Source organism: Blennius ocellaris, assembly GCF_963422515.1.
Source record: "Blennius ocellaris genome assembly, chromosome: 14".
NCBI lineage: Eukaryota > Metazoa > Chordata > Actinopteri > Blenniiformes > Blenniidae > Blennius > Blennius ocellaris.
Window position 1 is genome coordinate 11,925,982 of NC_137663.1, and position 24,944 is coordinate 11,950,925.

The following is a 24,944-nucleotide window of genomic DNA, read 5'->3' on the forward strand; positions in this document are numbered from 1 at the left end:
AGGTTCAAAGCGTCAAATTCCCACTATCAATGTTTAAGGAGTTTTGACGTTGTGTAATCCCACAGTCAACTTCAGGGTTTTTCCAGATAAAATATCTTAAAATGAAACGCTTTGACACCCTAAAAATGCAGACTATTTAAAATACTGGTCTCACATCGAGGGGGCTGAACATTCAGAAACTGAGTTTTTTTTCCCCCTAAATGTTGAGTATTTCGGGGCCACTGAGTAACAACAATCATGTATACTCAACAATAAACCTTGAGCATTGTTGTTGACCATTTCTATTGCCTGACGACCATCTCTGATATATACCAAAAAAAACCATGCTATGCTACAAAGCTTGAAATGTTTCTTCTGATATTATCAAATACGCATCAAGATGAATGAAGACAAAATATGATCCATTTCAAAACATTTGCCTGATGTCCACCCACATAAAAAATGACCATAAATGTAATAGTTTTGGCCATCTTGAATGTAATGAAGCCAAACATGTAACAGCTTGTAAATAATAGTATAAAACAATTGTATATGCTTTATTACTACCATGATTGGGAGAAAGTGCAGCATAGTTTTATTTCAATGCTACTCATTAATGTAATAACTTATTAGATCATTGGCAAAGTGTCATAAAAATGGCTGAAATATGAAATTACAATACTAGCAAGTCAGTACATTATAAGCTTTATTACATTTAAAATGGCCAGAATTATCACATTATTGGAAAGTTTTACGCAATTGGCCATTATTACATTAACTGATTGTTACAAGCTGTTCATGGAATTAAGATATGTAAATATGTTAGTATGTAAATTAAGTAAGCTATATGCAATTTTTGGGAGTCTATGCCTTTTATTCTGACATTGTGGTTCTTTATGGATTTCTGGAGTAGATCGAATAAGCTCATTATGCTTTTACTTCTTTTAAACATATTTTCTCTTTGATTACCTTTGACATGTTTGGACTGGTTTCTCTTCCTCAAAAAATATCACCCAGTAACACCAGCGAGGAAAAGAAGATGTCAAAAAATGTCATTCACCATTACCGAATGACATTTCTTACTAAGACGGGAGAATCCAGAAACATGTCACAGGTATGTTGCAAAAGCCTATGTGCCTAAAGAGAAGAAAATAAAAAAAGTACCTGTAACTTCTGGAGTATTTATTTGTTGGTATATATTGTTAAATATATATTCTACATTAGCTATGGACATCAGTCTTGGTAATGCTGATGATTACTTATGATTACCTGACATTTCTGCTGGCCATTACAGCATGAATGTTTTTGTGTGCATTTTTCTCTCATAAGATATTCTGTAAAGAAAGTACATTGGAATAATTATGAGTACATCCAAGGATAGATTTTGGTGAACATCCATCGTAAAGCTATCAATCTCAAATACATGTGTTTGGACTCTGAAGGGTAACTTGAATACCCAGAGAAAACTCATGCACATTTACGGGTCACATGTCACCACAACACAGAAATCTGCCCCGAGGCTGGACTCAAACTGGGGCTCTTGACAATTGTTAGGCAAGACGACTAACAATTATTTTCTACAATATGAGGGAAAAAATGTTTTACACAAAAGATGTGTGGCTCAATGTTTACTTTACATTTCTTGGTGTTAGAGAACCACAAGTAAGTCTGTTTCAAAACACATAAACTTAACAATATATGACAGACACTATGGAAAACAATAAAACTCAGCCCTCGGGTATGAACACACTCAATCTAATTAAGTATAAATTTGTAAATAACAATAGCTGAGTTGGCAGCGTTGCTGTGCATCATGCCAGCAGGCAAAGGGACAGCGCTGGGACTTTAACCAGATGGAGACTCACCTCAAGAGAAAGCTAGTGGTCCCTGCCAGCAGCAGTGACACCTGTAACATACGCGCTAAAACAAAAAGGTCAGCAGCATCCATCCATACCGCTCCGGTTCTCTGAGGAAATCTTGTGGGATGAGCTTGGAAACAATAACACGGACTGATAACTTCCCTGAAGCAGCTGCCGAGGTCGTTACTCCCTTTGGATCTTAGAATTAGAGCACTCTCCATAGTCAGCGACTTATGCTAGAATGGTGACTCAATGATGCAAATAGGCCCTGTGGTACTGAGATGCTAATAATGAGCACCAAGGGCGCAGTGTCACTCAATATATCACAGATACAACATTTTCTTGTGTTTTGATGGTATGCAATGACCAGGAAATATGAAAGAGAAAACGCCCGTGTGACTTGATCCCAAAGGACAATGTCACGTAAAGGCCATTTCAATTTCTGTCCATTTTATTCCACTATTGCAGGAATTGTTAAGATGCACAAACTTAAAACTCAATAAATCAGCCCAACAAATATCATTACAATAAATCACATTCTTTCTCTCAAATATTCTTATAAAATCAGGAATTTGTGTCAGGATGATTTGGATTTAGATAAGTATAACGTGTAATTTATAACTTATTTAAGGGGCAATAAAATGTTATTTTTTTTAAAATGAAATCCAGAGATAAACGTGGAATCAGGCTTAAAAAAACAAACAAACACAATAGACAGATTGTCGATATGATATGTTTCCAACGTAAGTGTATTAGTTAGACCTTCTGCCTCATAGTGAGGGTCCATGGTTTCAGTCAGGATTGGGTCGGTGGTCTTTTCTGTGTGGACTTCTTCCTGTGCTTGCATGGGGTTTCACCTAGTTACCTGTGACGGTGCCGATGTGTTTTTGAGCCAAGCTGATGGCTGTAAATTGCCCATAAGCTTGAATTAGTGTGTATGGTTGCTGGTCGTTCTGTATTTAACTTTATTTAGCCCTTTCAATTTTCACTTTTATTTAACTTTATTTAACAACCTTTGAAACGATAATAAGTTTAATAAGTGAAAATGCATGATTTTTTTTTCTTCAGTTTTGTGTCAGAAAAGTTTTGCGTTTTTGTAATGAAACACATGTGCATGCATGTGTGGTCCATCTACTTGTGCATGTGTAGAAGAACAATTTACTATGGTAGTGTACATGTGCAGCAGCAGCCTTTCAGAATTTCATAAGTGCCCCCCCCCCTCCATTAACATAGAGACAGAGATGCAGCATTTTGAAACCTCGCGTTTCCATGAACTTTGAGCATCGTTGTTGTTCAACGGAAACCTGAAAATGCAACAGAAGTAGTTCACTGTTTACCCAGAACTTCATTCCTTGTGAGCTGGGATTGGGCCCAGTGCATGGCTACCCCGCAATATTTAATTAAGCCGTGCAGAAGGTGGATGGATGGATAGATAGACGGCCAGAAAGAGATGAGAAAGGTGCATGTTTTAGGATACATGTTCTCATTGCTGACTACACATTAAGACTTCATATTCTTTAGTGGAAATAGTGGTCAAAAGTGAGTGGCTTGCCAGCTTTGGTCAAGTGGAGGGCTGCGAGAGAAGCTGGGCTTCCATTCAGTTGATCATTCAGTTAACTCAAGAGCTGGCAAATCAGCTGCTGCGGCACACTGACCCGTGATCGTTGCCAATTTGGGCTTGTTCTTTGCCCTCTGGTCGAAGTGTTCTGTAGGCACACTGGAAATATAGAATCTGACAAGTCAGATTACACAGGACAGTAGAGCGACGGTTGAGCTATCTCTTCCCAGAGAGATCAGGTGGAAACAGAAAGGCTGAGATAAAAAAAAAAAAAGAAAAGAAAAGAAAAAGCAGACGGGATTGAAGCAGCGGATGCCGCCGGAGAACATTAAAAGTGGACTGCGTCAACACAAACTTCAGCAGAGAGACTGAGCATCATAAGGTTGTCTGATAACCTACATCCAAGTGCAAAAGCATGAAAGCACAATGACTCATGCAGTGCATTAAAAGTGCTGATTGTAATTTTCCATTATAACGATTCAATCATCCAATGATTACTAAGTGCACACAGAACTGCATGGTCGGCCGAGGCTTTATCTTTGAGAACCTTCTGATTGTGAAATTGCTGGCCTGATTATATGCTACTTTTTTATTACTATATTTTTTTTTTTTTTTTTTTTAGGGGGTGGGGGGGGGGGGGGGGGGGCTCTTTGCTAGAAGTGGTTCAGTAAAAGTATTTAAGCATTTCTGGCAGTCCAGTTGAAGTCTATCATGGAGGGTTGTTTCTGTGTTTTCTGAATATGTAATATTAAATGTAAAAAGGATAAGACATGTAGCACTGCACAACAAAGTGGAAATTCTCCCACAGTCCGAATGGATGGCTGGATGGAGTAATACTGGGGTTAACTGATGAGCTTAGGCCCAGTCACACAAACCGGTCAGTACATTTTAACACCCTGGACCCCCTCACCTGGACATAATTGCATTAGTCTCCATCAGACACCCAAATAATTAAATCATACAGCAGTTTTACTATAGAAAGAAAAGCATCAGAAGCAGTTATTGGCATACTATCTGCATACAGATTTTCTTTCAGAAGAAGGAAATAAAAATCTTATAACTGCATCTTGAGCAGCCTTCTTAGCCCCAGAGGAGTTCTCCACAGTACCTTGCCAACTGGTACACAGGATCCGGCACATTAGGTTATCCATCACACTGCACCATCAGGGAGCCTTCTGATTGCTCCAAAATTAATTCTGTGACATGACAGAAAACCCACATTTTATTTCAAGCTTTAAAGCTGCGGCACACACTTGCGTCTCAAAGCAGGAAAAGAGAAATGCTGCTGCTGAGAAGTCCCCACTAAGATGTCCACATTTTGCAATTCAAGTTATGTGTAAACCGTGGTGTTTGTCAGGAATATACAGAACATACTATTTTTCACACCAGGGTCACTTTGCCCTGAGGTGCTGCTTGTACTTTTATTTTTTATTTTCCTCGGCTCACATTCTACTTAAGCTCTGAGCCAATTTAACACAGAGCGAGCATGTAGAGGGAAGCTTGACAGAGTCACTCAAATCCTTGTCTGCACTTTATTGGGGGCATAGGAAGAGGAAAAAATGAGGGTGAAAGATAGAGGCAAGGGAAGCCGACTGTAAGGACATAAAGTGAAGTGCAAGTGTGGGGGGAGATCTCCAGACACAGAGAGTCCTGTGCTTCTATTTCTGATAATCAAAAGATAGACAACCAATCATCAAGAGTTGCTGAATCGATTTGTGTCTAAAATGGAGTGAAATACTTTAATTATCACACAATCTGGAAACTGAAACCCATCGCTTGGAGAAAAAAAAAAAAGACACATCAGAAAAGTAAAGTTTTTAATGTTGGGAGAAGTAACCACAAGTATTTCCCTTTTATGCAACCATTAAAGCGATGAAAGGATTGTGAATGTGAGTAGGGTGGGCCAAATGATTTCATTTGTCACTTACTAATTCCTCAGTTGTCCGGAAGTATGTGCCAAGAGCTTTTAAAAAGTGGTGTGAAGAAGAGTAATAAAAGCAGCCCAAGTAGATGATGAGCTGCTGAAATTATGCAGTGCCACCTGTTAAATCTACAAGGGAAGAAGCTGAGACACAGTCAACACAAGGGATTTTTTAATAACTTCGGCTCCAAGAGCGGAGAGGCAGCCAGTCTGTTGTTTTTTTAGGGCAGGAAAAAAAAAAAAGAAAGAAGATGAATTCCACTTAATGCCATAGCTATTTTAACTTGTTTACTCATATCTTACATTTCAATTATCAATGTACCATATGTGCCAGGCTGAACTACGCACGTCCAAAGCCGAAGCAGCACAAGTGATCCAAGAGGCCCGTTGTCCTGCAATGGAGGACAGCTCGTCACTGACAAGGATAAATGATAAGCAATGCCAGTGTTGTGACAAGCATGTCAAAATATCTCAGGCACAAATAGACACCCACATGCAAAAGAGATTATTTTGTGTTATCATGAGAGAAGTGAGGTTCTGTGTGCACATTTGTCAGTGCAATTTTCTGATTGTGTGTATGTGTGAACCGTCAAACGGAAAGATGAGTAGGCATTGTATGTTAGTGAGGTGAAGAATAACACCAAAAAAAAAAAAAAAAGAAAGTAGAGTGCGCAGCCAGAGAGGCAAAGTGAAAGCATCAATAGTTTCAAATGTATAAAAACATCAAAGACAGAGCTTATAAACTGGTGTGAATGTTCTTGGATACAAAACAGCAGAATAGAGATATTAGTAATAAATACAAGTGAGACAATGAACTTTATCCTGAGCTTGCCAGGAGCTGGAGCTAAAACCTTTTTGGATGGATCATAATCCATCGGAGCCCTGCCACAATAATACAGGAATACCATCAAAACATACTCAGATGAAAGAGGATTATTTTTTGTGTGCGTGTGTGTTCACTTTAAAGGTTTATCTTCAAGAAAGAAATAGCTTGTGATTACTGAAATGTCACAAATCGTGTTGCATTCTCTCACTATTGCACTAATACGACCTTTGCCCATTTGTAACACTTCTAAGGCCACGTCTGCACGTACCTGGGTTTTTGCAAAAACTGTCATATTTCTCTGTTTGGGCCACGCATTAACACATAAACGCAGCTACAACTCGCCACAAATGAGAATCCCTGAGAACTCCAGCCACAGTGGAGACCTGGATAAATTCAGTTTCTCTGCTTGCATCTATAGGTGAGTAGGCGGAGATTGACGTCACAAGTCATGATGTCATGTTTTTTCCAGGATTCTGATTTGCTATCATGGCTTCATGCTTCTTGTTACACTGCCCTACACTACAGGTCTGGCTGCTCATTGCAGCTCTGAACCGGGTGCATATGCCTGAAAATAAAGGCATTTTTAAGCAGAGAGGGGGAAATATCAGTTTTTGTAAAAACCACAGTATCTGTAAACGTGGTCTAAGTAACTGTCAACACAAATCCTAAACCTCACATCACAGCTTTGGGTCATGTCTGTTTTCTGCAGAATGACTTGTTTCCAGAAGGATAGTTTAGTCTTGAAGATCTGATTTGCAATGAGGGCTTGAAAGTTTCCACCATCTGGTTAATTACTTTAATCACTGGTTTTAGTTGGTATCCATGACTGTGACTTTGTTATGACACTGGTCATCCAGGGCTGCAAAATGTTCATAAAAATACTGTTCTAATGAGTATTACAACACAAAGCAGCAGGAAACAGTTTAACATGAGCTTTTGTATAAATGAATAAACTATTACCCTCATGGTATTATATCACACCATATCTAATAGCAACACCTCATGCATTTCTCCTTTTCAGACTAATTATGTTACTTTTATGTTCAACACTCAAAACAATGTGTTTTATGAAAGGAATATTAGACCTATTATAGAATCGACAAATATTTAATCCTTGTTTCGTCATTGGAATGGTTTCCTCACTGAAAATGAAATAGCCGACATAATGCATGTGCATATGTACATGCACGCGTTTTCTTTAACGCCACACCCAGATTCAATCAAATACGCCTTGAATAAAAAGTAATAGCAGTAAAACCGCATTAATAATTCAATATGCTAAAACTTTCTAATCAAACCCTTTCCTCATGCATGCCAGACAACTGTAGGTTGTTTGTATCATTACACCGTTAACCGCACACTGCGCCGGTGTACCCTGATTCAGCATTTTTGCCTGATAGGAAAGCATCTTACTTTTGGTGCAGTATCCTTGACAATGTCCCACAACCACAACAACAGCGGGGGACGTCAGCGGCCAAAAGAGCGCTCTTCTATTTTCATAGGGGAGACTGATGTTTATGAGGCAGGGGACCAGATCAGGAGGACCGGGGGGACATCACTATCTGGGACAGAGCATCCATTTCATATGGCAAATATGTCCACTGTAATGAATCTGTGGAGAGGAAATCAACTTAATGAGGCAAGACCCATGTGACCATGGAGGAGAGAAAGGGAGGAGAAAAGTGTGGGGTGGGGGCAAAAAAAAAAAAAAAAAAAAGACGGATGGTTGCTCTCCTCATTAATAAGCCCGGTGTAACAAATAAAGGGCTGTCAGGGGAGGCCTGGCGGGGGGCTAGGAGTGTGTTTGTGTGTGTGAACGGAAGTGTCACACCTGGTTGCTCGTCTGGCTCTGGTCCTTGTTAACCTAACAGAGAGTTGGACAGTCACTTGTGATCCAGTGATGTGTCCTGTGACCCGGACAACTTTCCAACCTCTCAATGAAAATAGTTCAGTTTGTGATTATTTGCCAATGTGTCACTGTGATACTGCACTAAGAACCAATATGAATAAAAACCTGTGGTTTTTACATAATTTAATATAGTCTGTGGAACTCACAAATGTCAAACTGCTCTAATTACATATTACACAAACATAACAGATATTTAACAATTTAACTGGTACAAAACAAAAAAGGAGGACAAACATTAAAACAAATCAATCTAATTTACAAATGGATTTGACTTTTAAGGTAGGTCATGTTCAATTCTGAAACTGTCTATGATAACAGGCACAAGTCAATTAACATTCTAACAAATGATTATAATAAATAACAATTCATATGTATTAGACATTGACTATGTATATTTAGCCAAAGCTCTTTAATATTTGGATGATTTCATTCATCTTTCAAATAATAGCAATACAAATTCAATCTTTTTTTCAGGTGGTACATAAACCACCAGTGATGTATTCAACCATATTACTTTTTATATTAGTGACATAAAGAGTGTCAAATGATTTTACCTTCTCAATAGGAGTCGATACAAAACACACAAGGAGTAAATGTATTTAAATTTGAAGTAACAAACATGAATGTTGAAATAAGTGAATCAGCAAAGTAGCAAATACCTTTTTCCTTAAAAAACTGACATGACTTCTTACATTGGAGAGGATGGCTAAATACTAATCTATGTTTCACTGTCCTGAATGCTTTCCATTTCTCAAAAATGCATTGCACAAAACAAAAATAGTCACAACCGTCGGACCTAAAAAAACCCGTTAACCTCGCACAGTACTTGCAGCGATCTATAATCTAAGAAAGCGCATTAAATATGCATCACTCCTAAGGCACAAAAGGCAGCATGAAGCAAAGACAGAAAAAGCTTGTGTATGTCCTGAAAGCACAGACACACAGTTCACACATCTGCCGGTTTTCAAAACCATCTCTGTACACAACCGAAGTCACGGGGCTTGAACTGAAGCTAAAACTGATTCACCTTATGGGAGCTCTGTGTTTGTGTGACCAAGTTAATGGCCTCAGTCGCACACGGGGGCACAAGGTGAGCAAGCAATAAGATGGAGGATGGAGTACTGCCGAGAAAGAGAGAGAAGAGAAAGAGGAGAGAGATGAAGCTCTGACGGCTAATGTAATAACGACAGCTGAGATTGATTGAGCCTAAAAAATAAAGAGTAATCAGAGTTGGTGAGGCTGCTCTTAAAGTGGGAGGCACAGAAAACCTGGACTCGTCATGTTTACTGAAACCTGCCCACAGTTTCTGGAACCCATGTGGACGGAAGATGGCTGAACTGCCGGTCACCTTGGACTGTCCGTCTGTATCTCATTGGTGAATCAACTATGGTAAAAAAAAAATTAGCCCTGAGTTATCTGTAGTTTTTACAATCAGACAAGAATACTTGGCCTGGTCATATTTTAAAACAGGGGTATCAAACACATTTTAGTTCAGAGGCCACACACAGTCCAGTTTCATCTTGAGATGAGAGTCTGTTCTGGCAAAATATCCTTTAAATTTAAACTTAAGCAATTGTATTTGTTGTGGCACAGAGTGTATGCAATTAAATTGCCTGTCGTTTTGCAAAACCAAAAAGTAATACCAAAAATGACTACAATTTCAACATGAAGCTAAATTTAATGATTCCTTCTGGTGCAAGGTATAGTAAAATTCTCCAGCAAAAAATATATCCTATAGCTGTTGCATTATGTATTTGCTTACAAAGTTACATTGACAACATGGTTTTGAGGCAGTTGCTAGTTTTCTAACCCTTTTGTGGTAGCAACACCAATATTTCAGCTTACGTCTCAGTGTTGTATTGTGTCAAATATTATTGGGAAATAATCATGTTTTTTTCAACATGTTTGGCAGGCCGAATCGGAGCCTTGTGTGGGCCGGTTTGAGCCCACAAGCCTTATGTTTGAACCCCTGGATTATTTGTATTTAAAGTAGTGCCTAACATGAATAATGCCTCATGACAGGAATATTATTTATTTCTTTGTCATCAATGATTGATTATGTTCAAGATCAGTAAAAAAAAAACGTTTTTTTTTCACTGAACTGTTCGCAACAATCAGACAAACAAATCGGCACTCACGCACGTACACACCTTTTTTTTTTTTTTTTTTTTTAAACAGATAAGTTGAGCTCTTGTCTTAAACATGAAGAACTAATCTGATGAATTATTGGCTGAAACGACTTGAGGAAAACTCTATTAAGTTCTGTCTGGACGCCGCCCACACAACCTCATCTGATCTGTGAGTCAACACATCACAATCAAGTATCTCCAGTATGACACTTGTGCCCGCTGAAGAGGTCAAAGCGGGATACATTAAAAACCCAGCCCCCCCCCCCCACGCTGACTGCCTGACACAACCCAACGGGGGGAAAAAACCCACAGATGTCTCTTTGGACTGCCTTTGCTGGGGGCTTCCTACTCATCAGGAAGATGAAAGCCATTAATCAACAGTGTTAGTTCTTCTCCCAATCATTTCAGATAGAAGGGCTTGCAATCAAAGGCAGGGTCAGAAGTGGGTCGACTCGCTGCCCAACACTCCACAGGAAAAGGGAGAGAAAACTTCCGTGCTTTTGATGCTAATTTTACAAATTAGCAGAGCGATTGCTGAAATTAATGAGAATTTTCTTACCGCTGCAAATGGAATTTATTATATACATCAAGTATTTTCTCGGCTGATATAAAGTGCAATTCAATTTTTAATGAATTAACTCACAGTTCAGCTGCATTTACAAGGGTCTGTCACTAAAGAGGACTCTTTTTTTCTTCCAAATAAAAATAAAACGGGTCATACAGAAGTTTCATGGTTATCCAAAAATATGGAATGTGTGCTTAGTCTGTACCTGTAGGTGAGGGTGTGAGTGTGTATATAATTATCTGACTGACTGTGATGGACTGGCAACCTGTCCAGCCTGGTCCCTGCCTTTAACACACTGCCAGCTGGGATTGACTCCCCCACCCCCCGACAGTATATTTGGACAAAGTAGGTTGGAAGATGGATGGCTGTGTATGACACGTACAACACTTCTGATAGTTAGGCCTGAGAAACATCAGTCAATGTGTGGCATTGCCTCTCTATTAAAAGCTATCATCAGTTTTATGGTATCAATTATTTGGCAAAAGTGAGTGTCATTTTTCACATGGTGAAAAAAAAAAAAACTGGCGACACTCTCAAAACCCTTTTTACGACTTTTGCCAATTATAATGGAAATGGGTTATTAGATTTAAGTGCTGCTGGAATATCAATCTTTTTAACGGACAGCGTGCCCCCTTTTGAAGCCATTTGGGGTCAAATAACTTTTCACTTTGAAATAATTTCGCAATGTTGAGATGACAAATTGACTTTTTCTTTTGTGCATTATATCTCTCTCTGTCATTGCCAAGTGAAAAACAAACAACAAACAATGAAAAGGTCTCTGTCCTGTTTTGGTTCATAGAAATGTTTTAATTTCATTTGTATATTGCACGTGAAGGTGGATTTTAAATCTCAATTCACATGTTCTGCTCACTATTAACATGCCAATTTGGATTAAAGTATGAGCTGTAAATACAAAGAAGCCAGTGACAGGTAGGGAAAAAAAAAAAGAATTTTATGTTGAGGTTTACAGTCACTTTCAACCCCACATGCAATCACCAGTGTTGTCTGTTACTCCACACAAATCCTTTGCCAAAACACTCGAGCACACCAATTCAATCAGGTGAGAAATGAGCTACAGCCTTCTTCAAGCTGCATCAAAGGGAATATCTGGGTGCCTGCGGACAGCCGAGCAGTAAACCCCTTCACCTCTTCAACCGTGTTTGCCTCAACAGGTCTGCAGCAGTTTGAACCATTAAACCATCTGCCTTGTTACTACCCACCGCCCGAGGAAAAAATAGAAATAAAAAATTTAATTGAAATAAACAACATAAAAATGAAGGTGAGGTTTCTCTCACTCTGTGTCCTTGAGAAAAGTCAACTTTTCCACTGAAGCGCTCAAAAAAAACCAAAAAAACTTCTGAAGTTACATGAGGCAGAGAATACAAACAAAAACAATAACAGGCATTAAAGTGAATCCATGCTGGAAAAAAAACAAAAACAAAAGATAAATGTCATCTGAGTCTCAGCTTGGCAAACATCGAGTGATTGACGCAAGGAGACAAAAGAAACCGCAAGCTCCAATGAGTGATGGTGATGGTGTTTCGTAACTTAACAGCTGAGAAGACCGTTGGAAGTTGTAAACAAATATGTGTCACATTGACGAAATAAACATAACTCTGCAAATACATGACATGGCTTCTTCTTTCACCAAGTGAAAACAAAATAAAACATTTGTGTGAAAGACTGCAGCCCTGTTGTTCTTCCTTCAGCTTAACCAATCAAGATGTGCTGTAATGTAGGTTTCTCCCTTTGTGTTGGTTTTCTGAATTCCTTAGTTAAATTTCTATAGAATCACATTTTTATTTTTATTTTTTTAATTGTGCATTTAACTGAATAAAACCATATAAACACTTTTGATATGATGCTTCAGGCTACATTGGATCAAAGAATTCCAAAGTAGTGAAACATTCATAAAAGTGCCTGTATAAAGTCTTCAATCAGCACGGTATATGAGAGGCGGCAGAGCAGCGTCAGCACAATGGAGTTGCCGTTCTCCTTTTCTCTTTCCTAAGTGAAGAGTGTTGCACCGACCGCGCCGAGTGAATCACAATAATCCAGATATGATGAAATGAAAGCTTGCATGACTACTTGCCAAGTTTGACACTGTGACTACAGCCATGGCCCCGAGCTCAAGGAAATAGGCTTTCACAGCTGAGCTTTTAGGTTTATCAAATTTGAAGGCATATGTTCCCCCTTCCCTCCACCCTCCCTTCGGAAAAAAACTTTTTTTTGGCACATGTCTTAATACGTAGCCACAAGGACCCAAGAGATCCATTTGTGTCTGAGAGGATCTTGGTCACAGCCAGAGAAACTTTTTTTTTTTTTGGCATCTTGGACAGAATTTTTGGAGTTTCAAAGAAAATAAAAAAAGGGAAATTAGAGGGGGGGAAAAAAATACATGTGGAAAATGATGGACAGACCACGGTTTCATTTCATCTTTAACAATTCTGTGCCACAAGGACATCAAAACAAGAAATAAATATAATTGAGTACAGCTTGTTTACTGCAGTGCTATCTGCATGGAGTATTGTGACAGTTGTACAGGTCTTTGTAAGTTGATATAATTAGTAATCACACTGTGTAGCTTGTGCTGCTGTGGCCTGTGGTAGAATTACTCTGTTATGGACTTGGGATGTGTTCTTATTTTGAGGTGTTCGGATTTCTGGTGAGACAGTAAGGATGCAGTCAGGTAAACAGGCAGACATTTCCAGGGTGGACTTAACCAGCGCGACACACCTCACTTCTCTGCCGTTTATGCTGACAAACAGGGATCGCGAATGACGGCTTTCGAGCGCCGCGGTGTGAGACCAACCTTCCAATGATGTCTTTGTAAGTCAGGTGCGTTAATTACTTCCCATTTACACAGATGCACGCACACACATAAACCCCATGACATCTGACTGATTTCCAGCATTTCCCATATCCTGCTGGTTTGCATTCAGACGTCAAGTTTAAGCCTAATGTGCCGAATGAACATCCCTAATGTGGATTAGCTATGCATGGCGGTGTCTGCCAGGAATCCTTCTCCTGTTAATGTGATATGACTAAAAGTGCAGCCGTGTTCGCCTGGGCTTGTGACTGTCTGTGTTTTTTATGCAGCTTTGACGTGAAACCATGGACTCTGAATAACTATGGCTTTTTTATTTATTTATTTATTTATTTTGGGATAGTTTTGACTACACTCTGAGGGATTATACATTATGTTTACTGCTCATCTGACCTGGAAAAAAAAACATTTACAGAGAAAGAGGTGCCAACGAGTTCACTGTTCATGAACTTACTGTTGCAAATATTAAAAGGATTAGTGTGTGTGTGTGTGTGTGTGTGTGTGTGTGTGTGTGTGTGTGTGTGTGTGTGTGTGTGTGTGTGTGTGTGTGTGTGTGTGTGTGTGTGTGTGTGTGTGTGTGTGTGTGTGTGTGTGTGTGCGTGCGTGCGTGCGTGCGTGCGTGTGCGTGTGTGCGTGTGTGTGTGTGTCTGTAAATTTGTGTCCCTTAAGTCCAAGATAGGGCTTTGGCCTTTAAATCGATGTCTTGAAAAAACAAGTGAGCTGCTTTTGAGATAATATTGCTGACTGCACATGCTGATAGTGCAATCTTTATAATGACTGATAGTCAAGCTGTGGAGATTTTAATGATTTACTATATAGAACTGGTGATCCTCAGTAACCTAGCGGTTATTTGTGAGTGCAAGAATATTGATGCTGCAGTAGTAGTGGAGGAGAGCGAGAGGTGTCTCAGATATTTTATCTCAATTTCAAATAATTAGAAAAACCTTGTTGAGGTTAAAAATCTATTTTACAAGGTGTCCTGGACAAGACAGACAGCAGGACATTAAAGTTTCAGGCAAAACAGGTACACATAAAACATAAGAAAAAAAAAACATATCAATCAAATCAAAAAACACAGACACCAAAGACATTTTGGGACATGCACATTTGCTGACAAACAAATAAAGTCCATTATTCAAATCATCTGCAGACATATATGTCTGTCTTCAAGTCACTAAGCACCATTTTTGAGTTTTTTTGTTTTGTTTTTTTGTAGTCCGTTCAAACAAACTGGGGCCACAAACCTGAATGCCATTTTTGTCCTGTCCAATGGTGTATGTGCACAATGTGAAATCACCACCAGCCAATTCACAAAGCACAAGAGATTATGATTAAGTACAATATCATAATTGTCAAAATCAATATTATAGAGTTCAGTAAAATACTGTAAATTAAAACCTGAAATAAAAACTTGTGTACAGTTCAGCTAAAACCACCATAACAATCTCACCTTAAAGTGAACTGAAGAGGAGGCTGACATGAATGAATCAGATAATAATGGATGTCTATTCGAATATAATGACTATTTTTTTTTTTTTTTTAGTAAGAGTTAAATAAAAACAACAACCCATTGCTGGGGGACTGCAGTGAGAAGAATAGATCAAACAACAAGTGACCTTGACTTTTGGCCACCAATGGCTCATCAATCATTCCTGTGACAGGTTTAACAATGTCACATTTGAAGAAAATCCCTGAAGCCTATCAAAAAAATAAAGCAATCATGAGAAAATGTGAGGTCAACGTGACTCACCTTTGACATCTGGCTCCCAAAATGTGATTGGTTCATGATATAATCCATACAAACACATGTATCAATAAATAAAGACACTTTAGGGAATTCTATAGATTTCCTTTTGCCTAAATTGAGACACCCATAAAAAAAACCATTGGCATTGAGCCACCAAACTCTAAAGAATGGAAACATTCTCCATTGTTAAATATATATTTTGAACATATGTGAACATTAATGAGAATGAGATAGATACACACTGTATGTGGAAAAACAATGTTTTCATGATAACTGATAAAATCTAGTTATTCTTCTTCATCTTTTGGTATTTTCCCATTCTGGTTTGCCACAGAAGTTCAACCATGTTTCTTTGTCACATGATTCACCTGCATCTCACCCCTCGATTTCTGCAGTAGACCACAGGATAACAATAAATATGGCATCTCATAAAATGACCAACTGCCCCAGTGCCAGTACAACTCCTTAGCCATTGTTTCCCAGTCTTGACCCCCGAGTCACAAACTTCAGGACAAAACTACAGATGATTTCATGCTTTCATCTTGACTGGCCAACAGAAACAACATGATTGTAATAGTGATTGATGTTTGTGACTTGAGGTTGACAGCCAGCAAACATGGTGAAAAACAAGTGCTTTGCTGGTCTGAGAAACGGAATTTCTTTCAAAATGTTTCAACATCAAACCCACGTCAACGCTCCGGTGTAGGCCTCAGATAGCTCAGAGGTATGCCTCACCGGTATCATGCCAGGTATCAGAGGGCAATTTTCACTTACCGTACAAAGAAAAGCATCAAAAGTCTTAACCTGTGCTATTTCAGTGATGGAGCAAGACAATAAAGATACAGCTGCATCGCAATATTACTTTGTACTTTGTTTTTGTTGAACAGCAATATGAAGTGACTCAACAACCTAAAGGAGTATTTTCTCTAGTCTCTCTGTTTTGTTCTGGAGGTAGATTCAATACGAACATTGAGCCAGATGTTATTTTTAAAAAAAAAGAGAGAAAAAAAAATCTAATATTTTAAGATGTTGCTGTGACACAACAGAACTACAACACAAGAAAAAGTTCAATCAACTCTGGGATAACTACACCACACCACAAAGAAAATGTGCTTTTCCTTTGAGGTAAATTCTCACCCTCAAAAAAAAAAAAACAAAACACACCATTGTTCCTCAAACACGACCAAAATGTGGCGCAATTTGAGTTTTATAGCAACAACAGATGGTGGAATAAATGAAAGAGACTAAGAAGATGAGAACAAACACACTCAACATGCTGCTCATCAGCAAACTTTGAGGAAAACAAAAACTTCGCTTTGACATCCACCTGCAGTAATCACAACGTGCACATGACATGCACGCCTCGTTCACGTCGTCATTAATTTCAGCTCTTCTTTGAACTTTGCTAATATCGTAAAACAGCTCATTGATCTGAATGTTTTTTCTTGCAGAGCGCAAGAAGCCCTCTGCAGAGTGGAAACTGAAGCCGTACCTTTGAAGAAGCAGTCCTTGCTGTGTACCACATAGATCCGTCTCCTCTCCAGGCAGGCGGTGCGGTAAACCTCGCAGTGGTTCTCGTAGAACCTGCCGTCCGAGCCGCACACCGGCACGAAGGAGGGCCGGCATTTTTCCTGGCAAACACACTCCGCCCTACCAGTTTCCGCCATCAGAACGCATTGTCGACCCCGTCCACAGTAGGTCCTCCGACAGGGCCCTCCGTCCGGATCAGAAAGGGCTGCAGGAGCGAGAGAAACATAGGACTTTTACTTTCATCAGTTTTGTTTGTTGACATGACTGATCTCTGAAGGAAGGAGATGGAGATCAAATGAGGTTGCACAAGAGCAAGAGCAGCAGACACACATTTTCAAGAAACAAGAACACTGTTTCCTAGATTTATTTATGGAAAACAATAACAAGAGTATCTACTATGTGCAGTCCCTGGCAAGAAATCGTCTCAGTCAACAAGAAATATAGCGTCTGGTTTTCAAAATCCTCACAGCCGTAACAGGAAATCCTCCGAAACTTTAAAGAGTTTTGAAATGTTATGATTGTCTGAAATGAGTCCGTTTTCAGCACAGAGGGAGACGATTACATCACAAATGAATTTTGCCATTCGGAACACAAATACATTTGACGTCCCAGAAGAGTGCTATTACTGACTGTGGAATACATTGCATATATGACTGCAATAAAGAGAACGCATAAAGTGTAATGCAGTTGTAAAACAATATCACTTAAAATCAAGATTAATATGTCTGATTCTAACTGCTCCATGTCTCAAACAAGCTGAGTCCAGCATATATTCTCACACAATTGTGCCAATGTGACTGTCTGACACACAAAGACGTGCATACCTGCATATTTAGGGACACCGAGAGTCTTTCCGCAGCACACACAAATACACAAATATACACAACACAATACCCTCTTTGGGGCCTGCCGACACGCACGGGACCGCTCAGACTGGAACACCTTGCATCTTGCCCTGAGTTTGACCTATTCACACTAAAAGCAAGTCTAAAAAGTTGCTGACCGAGCCAGATGCCCCACCTTGGATTGATCCCTTCTGACTGCATAAGGTTGACCTTTGACCTACGAGCCATGGGGTTACTGCAGTACGAAATCGGTGCTCAGACACAAAAAATACTATCGTGCCTTTCAAACTGTCTTACCAACATCAGTTTTATTTTAAATAAATTGGAATAGGAATAGGAAAAGGAATAAAATTGAAATTCAAGCTGGAGTTTACTCAGTATTTATACAAGCATGAAAGAAGCCAGTCAATATCAGCAAACATGAACCACTCCTACACAGACCACCCACAATGTTGAATTCATGAGAAGAGATGCAACCTCAGAGTGTATTTCATTAAAGATTAAAACAGCTGTGTACTCTTATGTGTAAATAAACACAACAGAAATTCATAGAAAATGAGATACACATTTTATGAGTGTGTTATTTTTCAAAATCTACTTATGGATTACAAAAATAAACTACTTGTGCTGCCCATGTTGCTTAAACCAATGTCAAAAATTGGTAATGATTTACAGGCAATATGAAAAATGAGGGTTTGGTGGAAAGACTGCTTTGCCTCTAATTAAACTTTTTATTTCTTATACAATGTCAAGCAGTTTGTGTCTTTATTTACCTCTAATGTTAACAAGCCCCGTTTTTCACCACATAAACCAGACCTCGACTGTCAGTTGTGGCAGTGTGAGAAAAGGAAAATAGCATGATATTAAGAAACTGAGAATAATGGAGGAGGGAAACATTTTAACATATTTTGTACATTTAAATTTATGAACTTGTGCAGCAAAATGCCTTTCCCTGATACTTTCCTTTCAGCTACGTGGCGCTATCAATGATGCGTGAATAAAAATCCACATCACAGTGAGACTTAGTGGCCATATTGTTGCTGCTGTTTTGAGTTTTGAGTGAGATGCGGAGAAGAGGTCAGTGCTATCATCCCTCAGTAGAATACGACTAAGACTCATACTGGCTTAAGTTAAAAGAGTCCAGTCCCCATTCTTATAATCAAACTGCTGAAAACAGAAATTGAATTTGCCTGGAGTATAATCCTATCCACGCGCTCAGTATATTGAGTCTCAGTATATCAATAATGGAGGTAATTTGCTGTAGTCAGAGGACAAATGTCCAGTAATAGCATAAGGACAACTTAAATGTCTATGCAAAGAGACAGACACGCACATGAACACACAAGATGACACACTTTAATATGGCAGCACCTCACACTCGGACCGAGGTGTCAAGCAGGCGAGGGCACGCACTCGTTTTCAGTCGCTGTCTAACACACGTCATATGTGATTGCAAACCCTGGCCCCATGGGGGACTGTCCTGGCTCCCTTCCTCTTCACCCTGTACACTGCAGACTTTTCCCACAACACAACCAACTGTCACCTACAGAAGTTCTCTGGTGGCTCTGCCATTGTCGGCCTCATCACCGATGGGGACGAGGGGGAGTACAGAGAACTCAACCTGGACTGTGTGGACTGGTGCCAGCGGAACTGCCTCCAGATCAACGCAGGAAAAACAAAAGAGCTGGTGGTGGACCTTCGCAGGCAGAGGCACACACCCCCCACACCGGTGAACATCCAGGGAAAGGACATTGCGATAGTGGACTCTTATAAGTACCTGGGTGTTCACCTGAACAATAAACTGGACTGGTCTGAGAACACACACGCTCTCTACAAGAAAGGCCACAGTAGACTTCACCTGCTGAGGAGACTCAGGTCCTACGGAGTGCAGGAAGCACTCCTGAGGATCTTTTATGACTCTGTGGTGGCATCAGCCATCTTTTACGGAGTGGTCTGCTGGAGCAGCAGCAGCAGCACGGCTGCAGACACAAAGACACTGAACAAGCTGGTGAAGAAGGCCAGCTCTGTCCTGGGCTGCTCCCTGGACACTGTGGAGGTGGTGGGAAACAGGAGGATGATGAGGAAGCTATCCTCCCTGATGTAGAATGTCTCTCACCCTCTGCATGGCACTGGGCAGCTCTTTTAGTGACCAGTGGTGTCTGAAGGAGAGATACTGCCCGGTCCTTCCTTCCTGCCGCAGTCAGACTCTTTAACAAAGCTGCTCCCAGTAGACCATGAAAAACACACCCACATCCCGACTATTCCTTCTACCTCTGTACAATAATAATTAATGTATTTATTTATTGTGCAATAACATATCCACCCCTAACTTGCACTATGTGCATGATACTGGGTCTTTTCTAACTGTTCTTGGATTCACTTCCCTGGACTATATATATATACAATGTGTGATTTAATATCAAATTCTGCTTTGCTGTTGCTGTGACAATGTAAACTTCTCCATCTGCGAGATTATTAAAGGATTGTCTTATCTTATCTTATCATTAAATATGCGTGCGAACACACACACATGCACACACACGCACGCACGCACGCACACACACACACACACACACACACGCACACACACACAGCTGAAATAATTACCTATCCAACAGACATGATGATTAATTGAGTAAACTTTTTCTCTAGCCATCAGCGTCATCATATACAAATGCAATTTATGTCAAATTAAGAAATAAGAATCTCTTGCCATGCCTTTTCAACACAATTTGACATTTTACATTCTAGTGAGTTAATAAGAATTAATTGGTCAAACTGTTGGTAGCGTGCATAATTGATACCTGTAGCTTAAGAAAAAAAAAAAAGAAAGCAGAATAGCCCAAGGTATAAAGACTCTCGCCTGACTTGTAGGCTGCACTTCTTGGTCAGAATTAAACATTAGGAATTAACAGAAGCTGTAGTTTGGGGGGGTGCCAGGTAGCTCACCCCTGGGGTATGTCAGCGGAAGAGAAAATGTGGGCAGTTTAGACCGATTCAATTCCACTTCATCCAGTTTACTAATTGTTCTGCGTGTCTCTGAAAAGCATCTGTGGGAAATGCAAAATAGCCCAGTTCCCTCGTGACCTTGCTGCTCGTGTCAAGGTCGGGGACGATTACAAGATGGTTTGTATTCTCCAAGCGTGAGAGATTAAACGCTTAGCAACAACCGCCCAGTTGCGGTTACCCACTAGTGATGGTTCTTCTGTTTGCTTTTTATTCTTTTTCTTCTTATTCCTTTTTTTTTCATCCACCACGGCATTTCTCTTCACTCGATCAGCCCTCTTGCCCTTTCCGATTTTGCCCAGAGACAGGATATCAGGACAGCGGCTGCTCCAACAACACAAACAATAGCACATAAAAGTTACATTTACAATACACAAGCTGTGTGACATTTTGCTAAGTCCTTGCTCCGTGTTCATTCGCACCACAAGTCCTTTGTCTCATGCTCTCTTGGACCATGTTGGCTGCGATTGTGTGCTCGCTTAAGAGGCTAAAAGTGTCGTCTGATAATCCCCCTTGTCTAAGCTTCTGGCACAGTATCTGGCACAGTACTTATGAATGGCTCTTCCAAAATCAGGCGTTCGGTAATACCAAGACAATGCCAAGCTGACCATCCAGAGGCAAGCCTTGCATTCTGTCACTCTTGTTTTCATTTTTTTTTCTCACCTCTGCTTCACTGGGCCCTTAGTCTTTGATTCCCTTTCTTTCTGTTCTCTCCGTCTTTTTGTTAATATCTGTCTGGTGGAGGCTTCAGAGAAATTGAATATTGTCCACAATGATCAGAGAATGTTTTTTTTTTTTTTTTAAGGAATACTGTTGATCATTAAACTGGATCAAGGGCATTTTGGAACAAGTGCTAAGACAATATTGACTTATCTCTCTGACATTCAAACATAAGTCTCTTCCTTTCATCCCTTTTATGTAAGTTTCAGCGGAAGAGAGTTTAACAGCATGGCTGACAGATTGTTGCTTCATTTGTCTGGGAACGCTGCAATCTGGACAACTTTGGCCCTCAGCCATTATGCTGAAGTCCACTATTGTATGTATATGCATACAATAGTGTATCCACTGTACAGCAGTATGTGCACATGCAACAGCTTTAAAATATGTCACCTCACCTGCAGCAAAGCACTTTTGTCAAAATCCTCTCTCCTTATTTAGCAGCTGAATTATGCCTCAATGTATTTAGACCTGAGGCAAGACTCTCAAGCTTCTTAAATCTATTTAACATTTAAAGGTAATCATAACAAACTTTATTTTGTATTTAATCCAGCTCCATAGAGGGATAGGTTGTTGTTTTTGATACATGCTCCTCAGAGACTGAGGGACACTGTCGACTTTCTTACTAATTAGACTCGAAGAGTATTTGCCCCTGTGATGTGGGACTCACCGCCTGCAGCAGTACTGTGCTATAAACCTCGCTGATCCTCCACGATGTTGATGTTGCAGCTGCAAACCCTTCAGGATATCAGTATTTGACATTAACAGCACTTCTGTCTGTGTGTATGCCAGCGGACAGCTTTGTTGAATGTGTCATCCCCCCCCACATGTTATAGTTGTGTGCATGAATAAGCTGTTTATCTGTATTTTTTTTCAGCCGGAGAAAAGCGCATTCACACCTGCTGACGCTGGAGATCATGGTATTTGCTATGAAGCAGCTGTAGATAATTAAATGTGGAGACGCGCCGTCAAACACTGTCTCCCCTGTGCTGCGCAGTCGGACAAAGCACTTCTGACACGCACACTGAGCTGGAATATCAATGGATAACAGTGGCCCTTGGTGATATGTAAGATACACTGTGGTGTACACACAGATAAGAGTAACCTGCTGGTTTCTGCTGCATTCTCCCCAAAATGATTTTATTTTTCTTAAGAAAACCAGGGATGGACTCTGACTTACAAATATCCAGAGGCATAATCTACTGCTGAGTCTATTGTGTCCATCATCTCAACATTTCTAGTGAACCTCTGTTACATTATTCTTTTTTTTTTTCATTTCTTAAGGAATTGTATTAATTACACTCTGAGGGCAGCGTCGAAGACACAATTGCCAGTAGGAATTTCAAAAATATGAGTATATAAATCTGTGATTTAACTAAGAACCATTAAAACAATCTTGCAGGATAATTAATTAACTAATACCTCTGTTGAAAACTAAACACAAACCTTGAACAAGCTCAATGGTAGTTATATGTTTGTGGTCCCACTACTGTACCATTATAGTAGTAAACAGATAATTATTATTCTGCAAACAATAACTATGATTTCATCCAAACACTTTGCCAGGAGTGAACTAAATTAAGTGAATCATAATGCCACTATTATGTAAATTCTATGTGACGAAGCTCAAGTGATTGATGTGGTCACTTTGTTCCTAAATTCCTCAGCAGAATGTATTTTAACAAACTGGCAAATGTTAACCTTCCTCGTTGACACTGATGAATGCAACATGTTGACAAAAGTCAACACGCCAGGATAATCAAACATACAATTTTAACATACTCAGGTTTGGCAACGTGGACTAATATAGACTATAAATACTGGTGACTGATATGAGTAATAGTTTTATTTTCCTACAAATTGCAGAAAATGAAAAGGAAACAGAATGTGTTCATTATCTCAAAATCAGAAAGTAATGACATTTCCCGTCATCACTACTTATTCTGCACGATTTCAAAGATTAGGTGATATCTGCTTGACTGCATGTATGATCTATTAAACAAAATACATGTCAGTAGTTATATAGATGTGGAAAGAAAATCAAACCTGATGTTGTAGCTGGACGATGCAGTTAGTTAATAATTAAATTTGCTATTTTCTTCAGCACATTACATACATATATTGATTTGAGTTACTTCTCGTGCTCATTGTGCCAGACTCAACGAGTGCTGCTAAGCTCAGGTTAACACATAACATTGGTGAGTTAAGTGAGTTCTTTGTTTTTGTCTCTCTCACTTTTCAGCACTAGTTCATTGACACAACCTCACTTCCACACATGTTGCTACTATGAGTAAAATGCGAATAAAAAAACGGATATAAATAATCTGCAAACCTCATGAACTTTAAATTTTATTCATGACCGAATCAGACATTTCAGTGTGGTTGACAGTGCTGGTCAGACTGTGGAAGCATATGAAATAGACCAAATGCAATGCTTATCTTTTCCTGACTCACATCAAAAGACAAGCGACTGCAGCAGTCCTTCATGAAGTAACGGGAGATAATTACATTTAATTTTAACTTGTCACAGAACCATTTTTCTCCATTAAGTGCAGCAAATGACCCATTACCTCCACGACTTTTTGTCTTAATAGCAGGTTAGCCATTACCTCAGTGTTCAGTGAGTGCAAACCATCGTGGTCAGCCAACTCTATTGAAAGTGATTTATTGATAGGTGAATACAGTGAATGGAGCACAAATGACGTATGTCTTGACTTGAATCCAATCAGTTCTTAAAGCAAGCTTATACCCTTACATCTTCACACGTGGGAGTTTAATAATGTCATGTATTTGCAACTAAAAGAAATAAATTATTAAGACAACAATGATTGAAAACAAAAGCATAGTCAGGTGCATTGACTGTTTTTAGAAAGTTGGCTGTGTGTTTTGAAATATGTTTTTAAACATAGATTTGACCACTCGAACGCCATCCCAGAATAAATTAAAGTAAAACTTGGCTTGATTTGAATAAATTCTCATTCAATTTAAATAAACCCAAACTTATTCTGTTTGGAAAACGCAAAATAAATACGCAAGTAAAAGATAATAGATATGTTGAATAGATAATGTTGAAATAGAAAGAATGTATGAGAATACAGTTCTGGGCGTGATTCTAGAGCACAAAATCTACTGGAAACCCCACATAAAACATGTGAGAAAAAAAGAAGAGGGGCATACTGGAGTGATGGGCAAAACAAGGCACATTTTAAATGAGAGAGCACTGTATATTCTGTACACTGGTGTTGCCATATTAAATTACTGTGTGGAAGTATGGGGCAATACCTATAAAACCACCTTACATCCCATGAGCGCAATACAAAAAAGAGCCATCCGTATAGTACATAATGTTGGATATTATGAGCACACCAATATACTGTTTTGAAAACTACACACCTTAAATAAACTGCTACCTGTAAACATACAAAAACTGTTCAAAGACAGAGTGGGGGGTTATAACTTTAGAGGGAATCTAAACTTGAAACAGAATTATGCTTGGACCAATTTAAAAATAACGTGTATTTCCATT

At 39.4% G+C, this 24,944-nt stretch overlaps 1 protein-coding gene across 1 annotated transcript in view; it reads right to left on the reverse strand.

Moving 5' to 3' along the window:
* Positions 1-24,944, reverse strand: part of fstl4 (follistatin-like 4) — a gene marked incomplete at both ends in the record, with an annotated part of 186,026 nt that overhangs the window by 111,618 nt on the left and 49,464 nt on the right. The window contains one exon of the mRNA XM_080509279.1: positions 16,813-17,055. Coding sequence (XP_080365405.1) covers positions 16,813-17,055 — 243 coding nt within the window. The remainder of the gene's footprint in view (positions 1-16,812; positions 17,056-24,944) is intronic.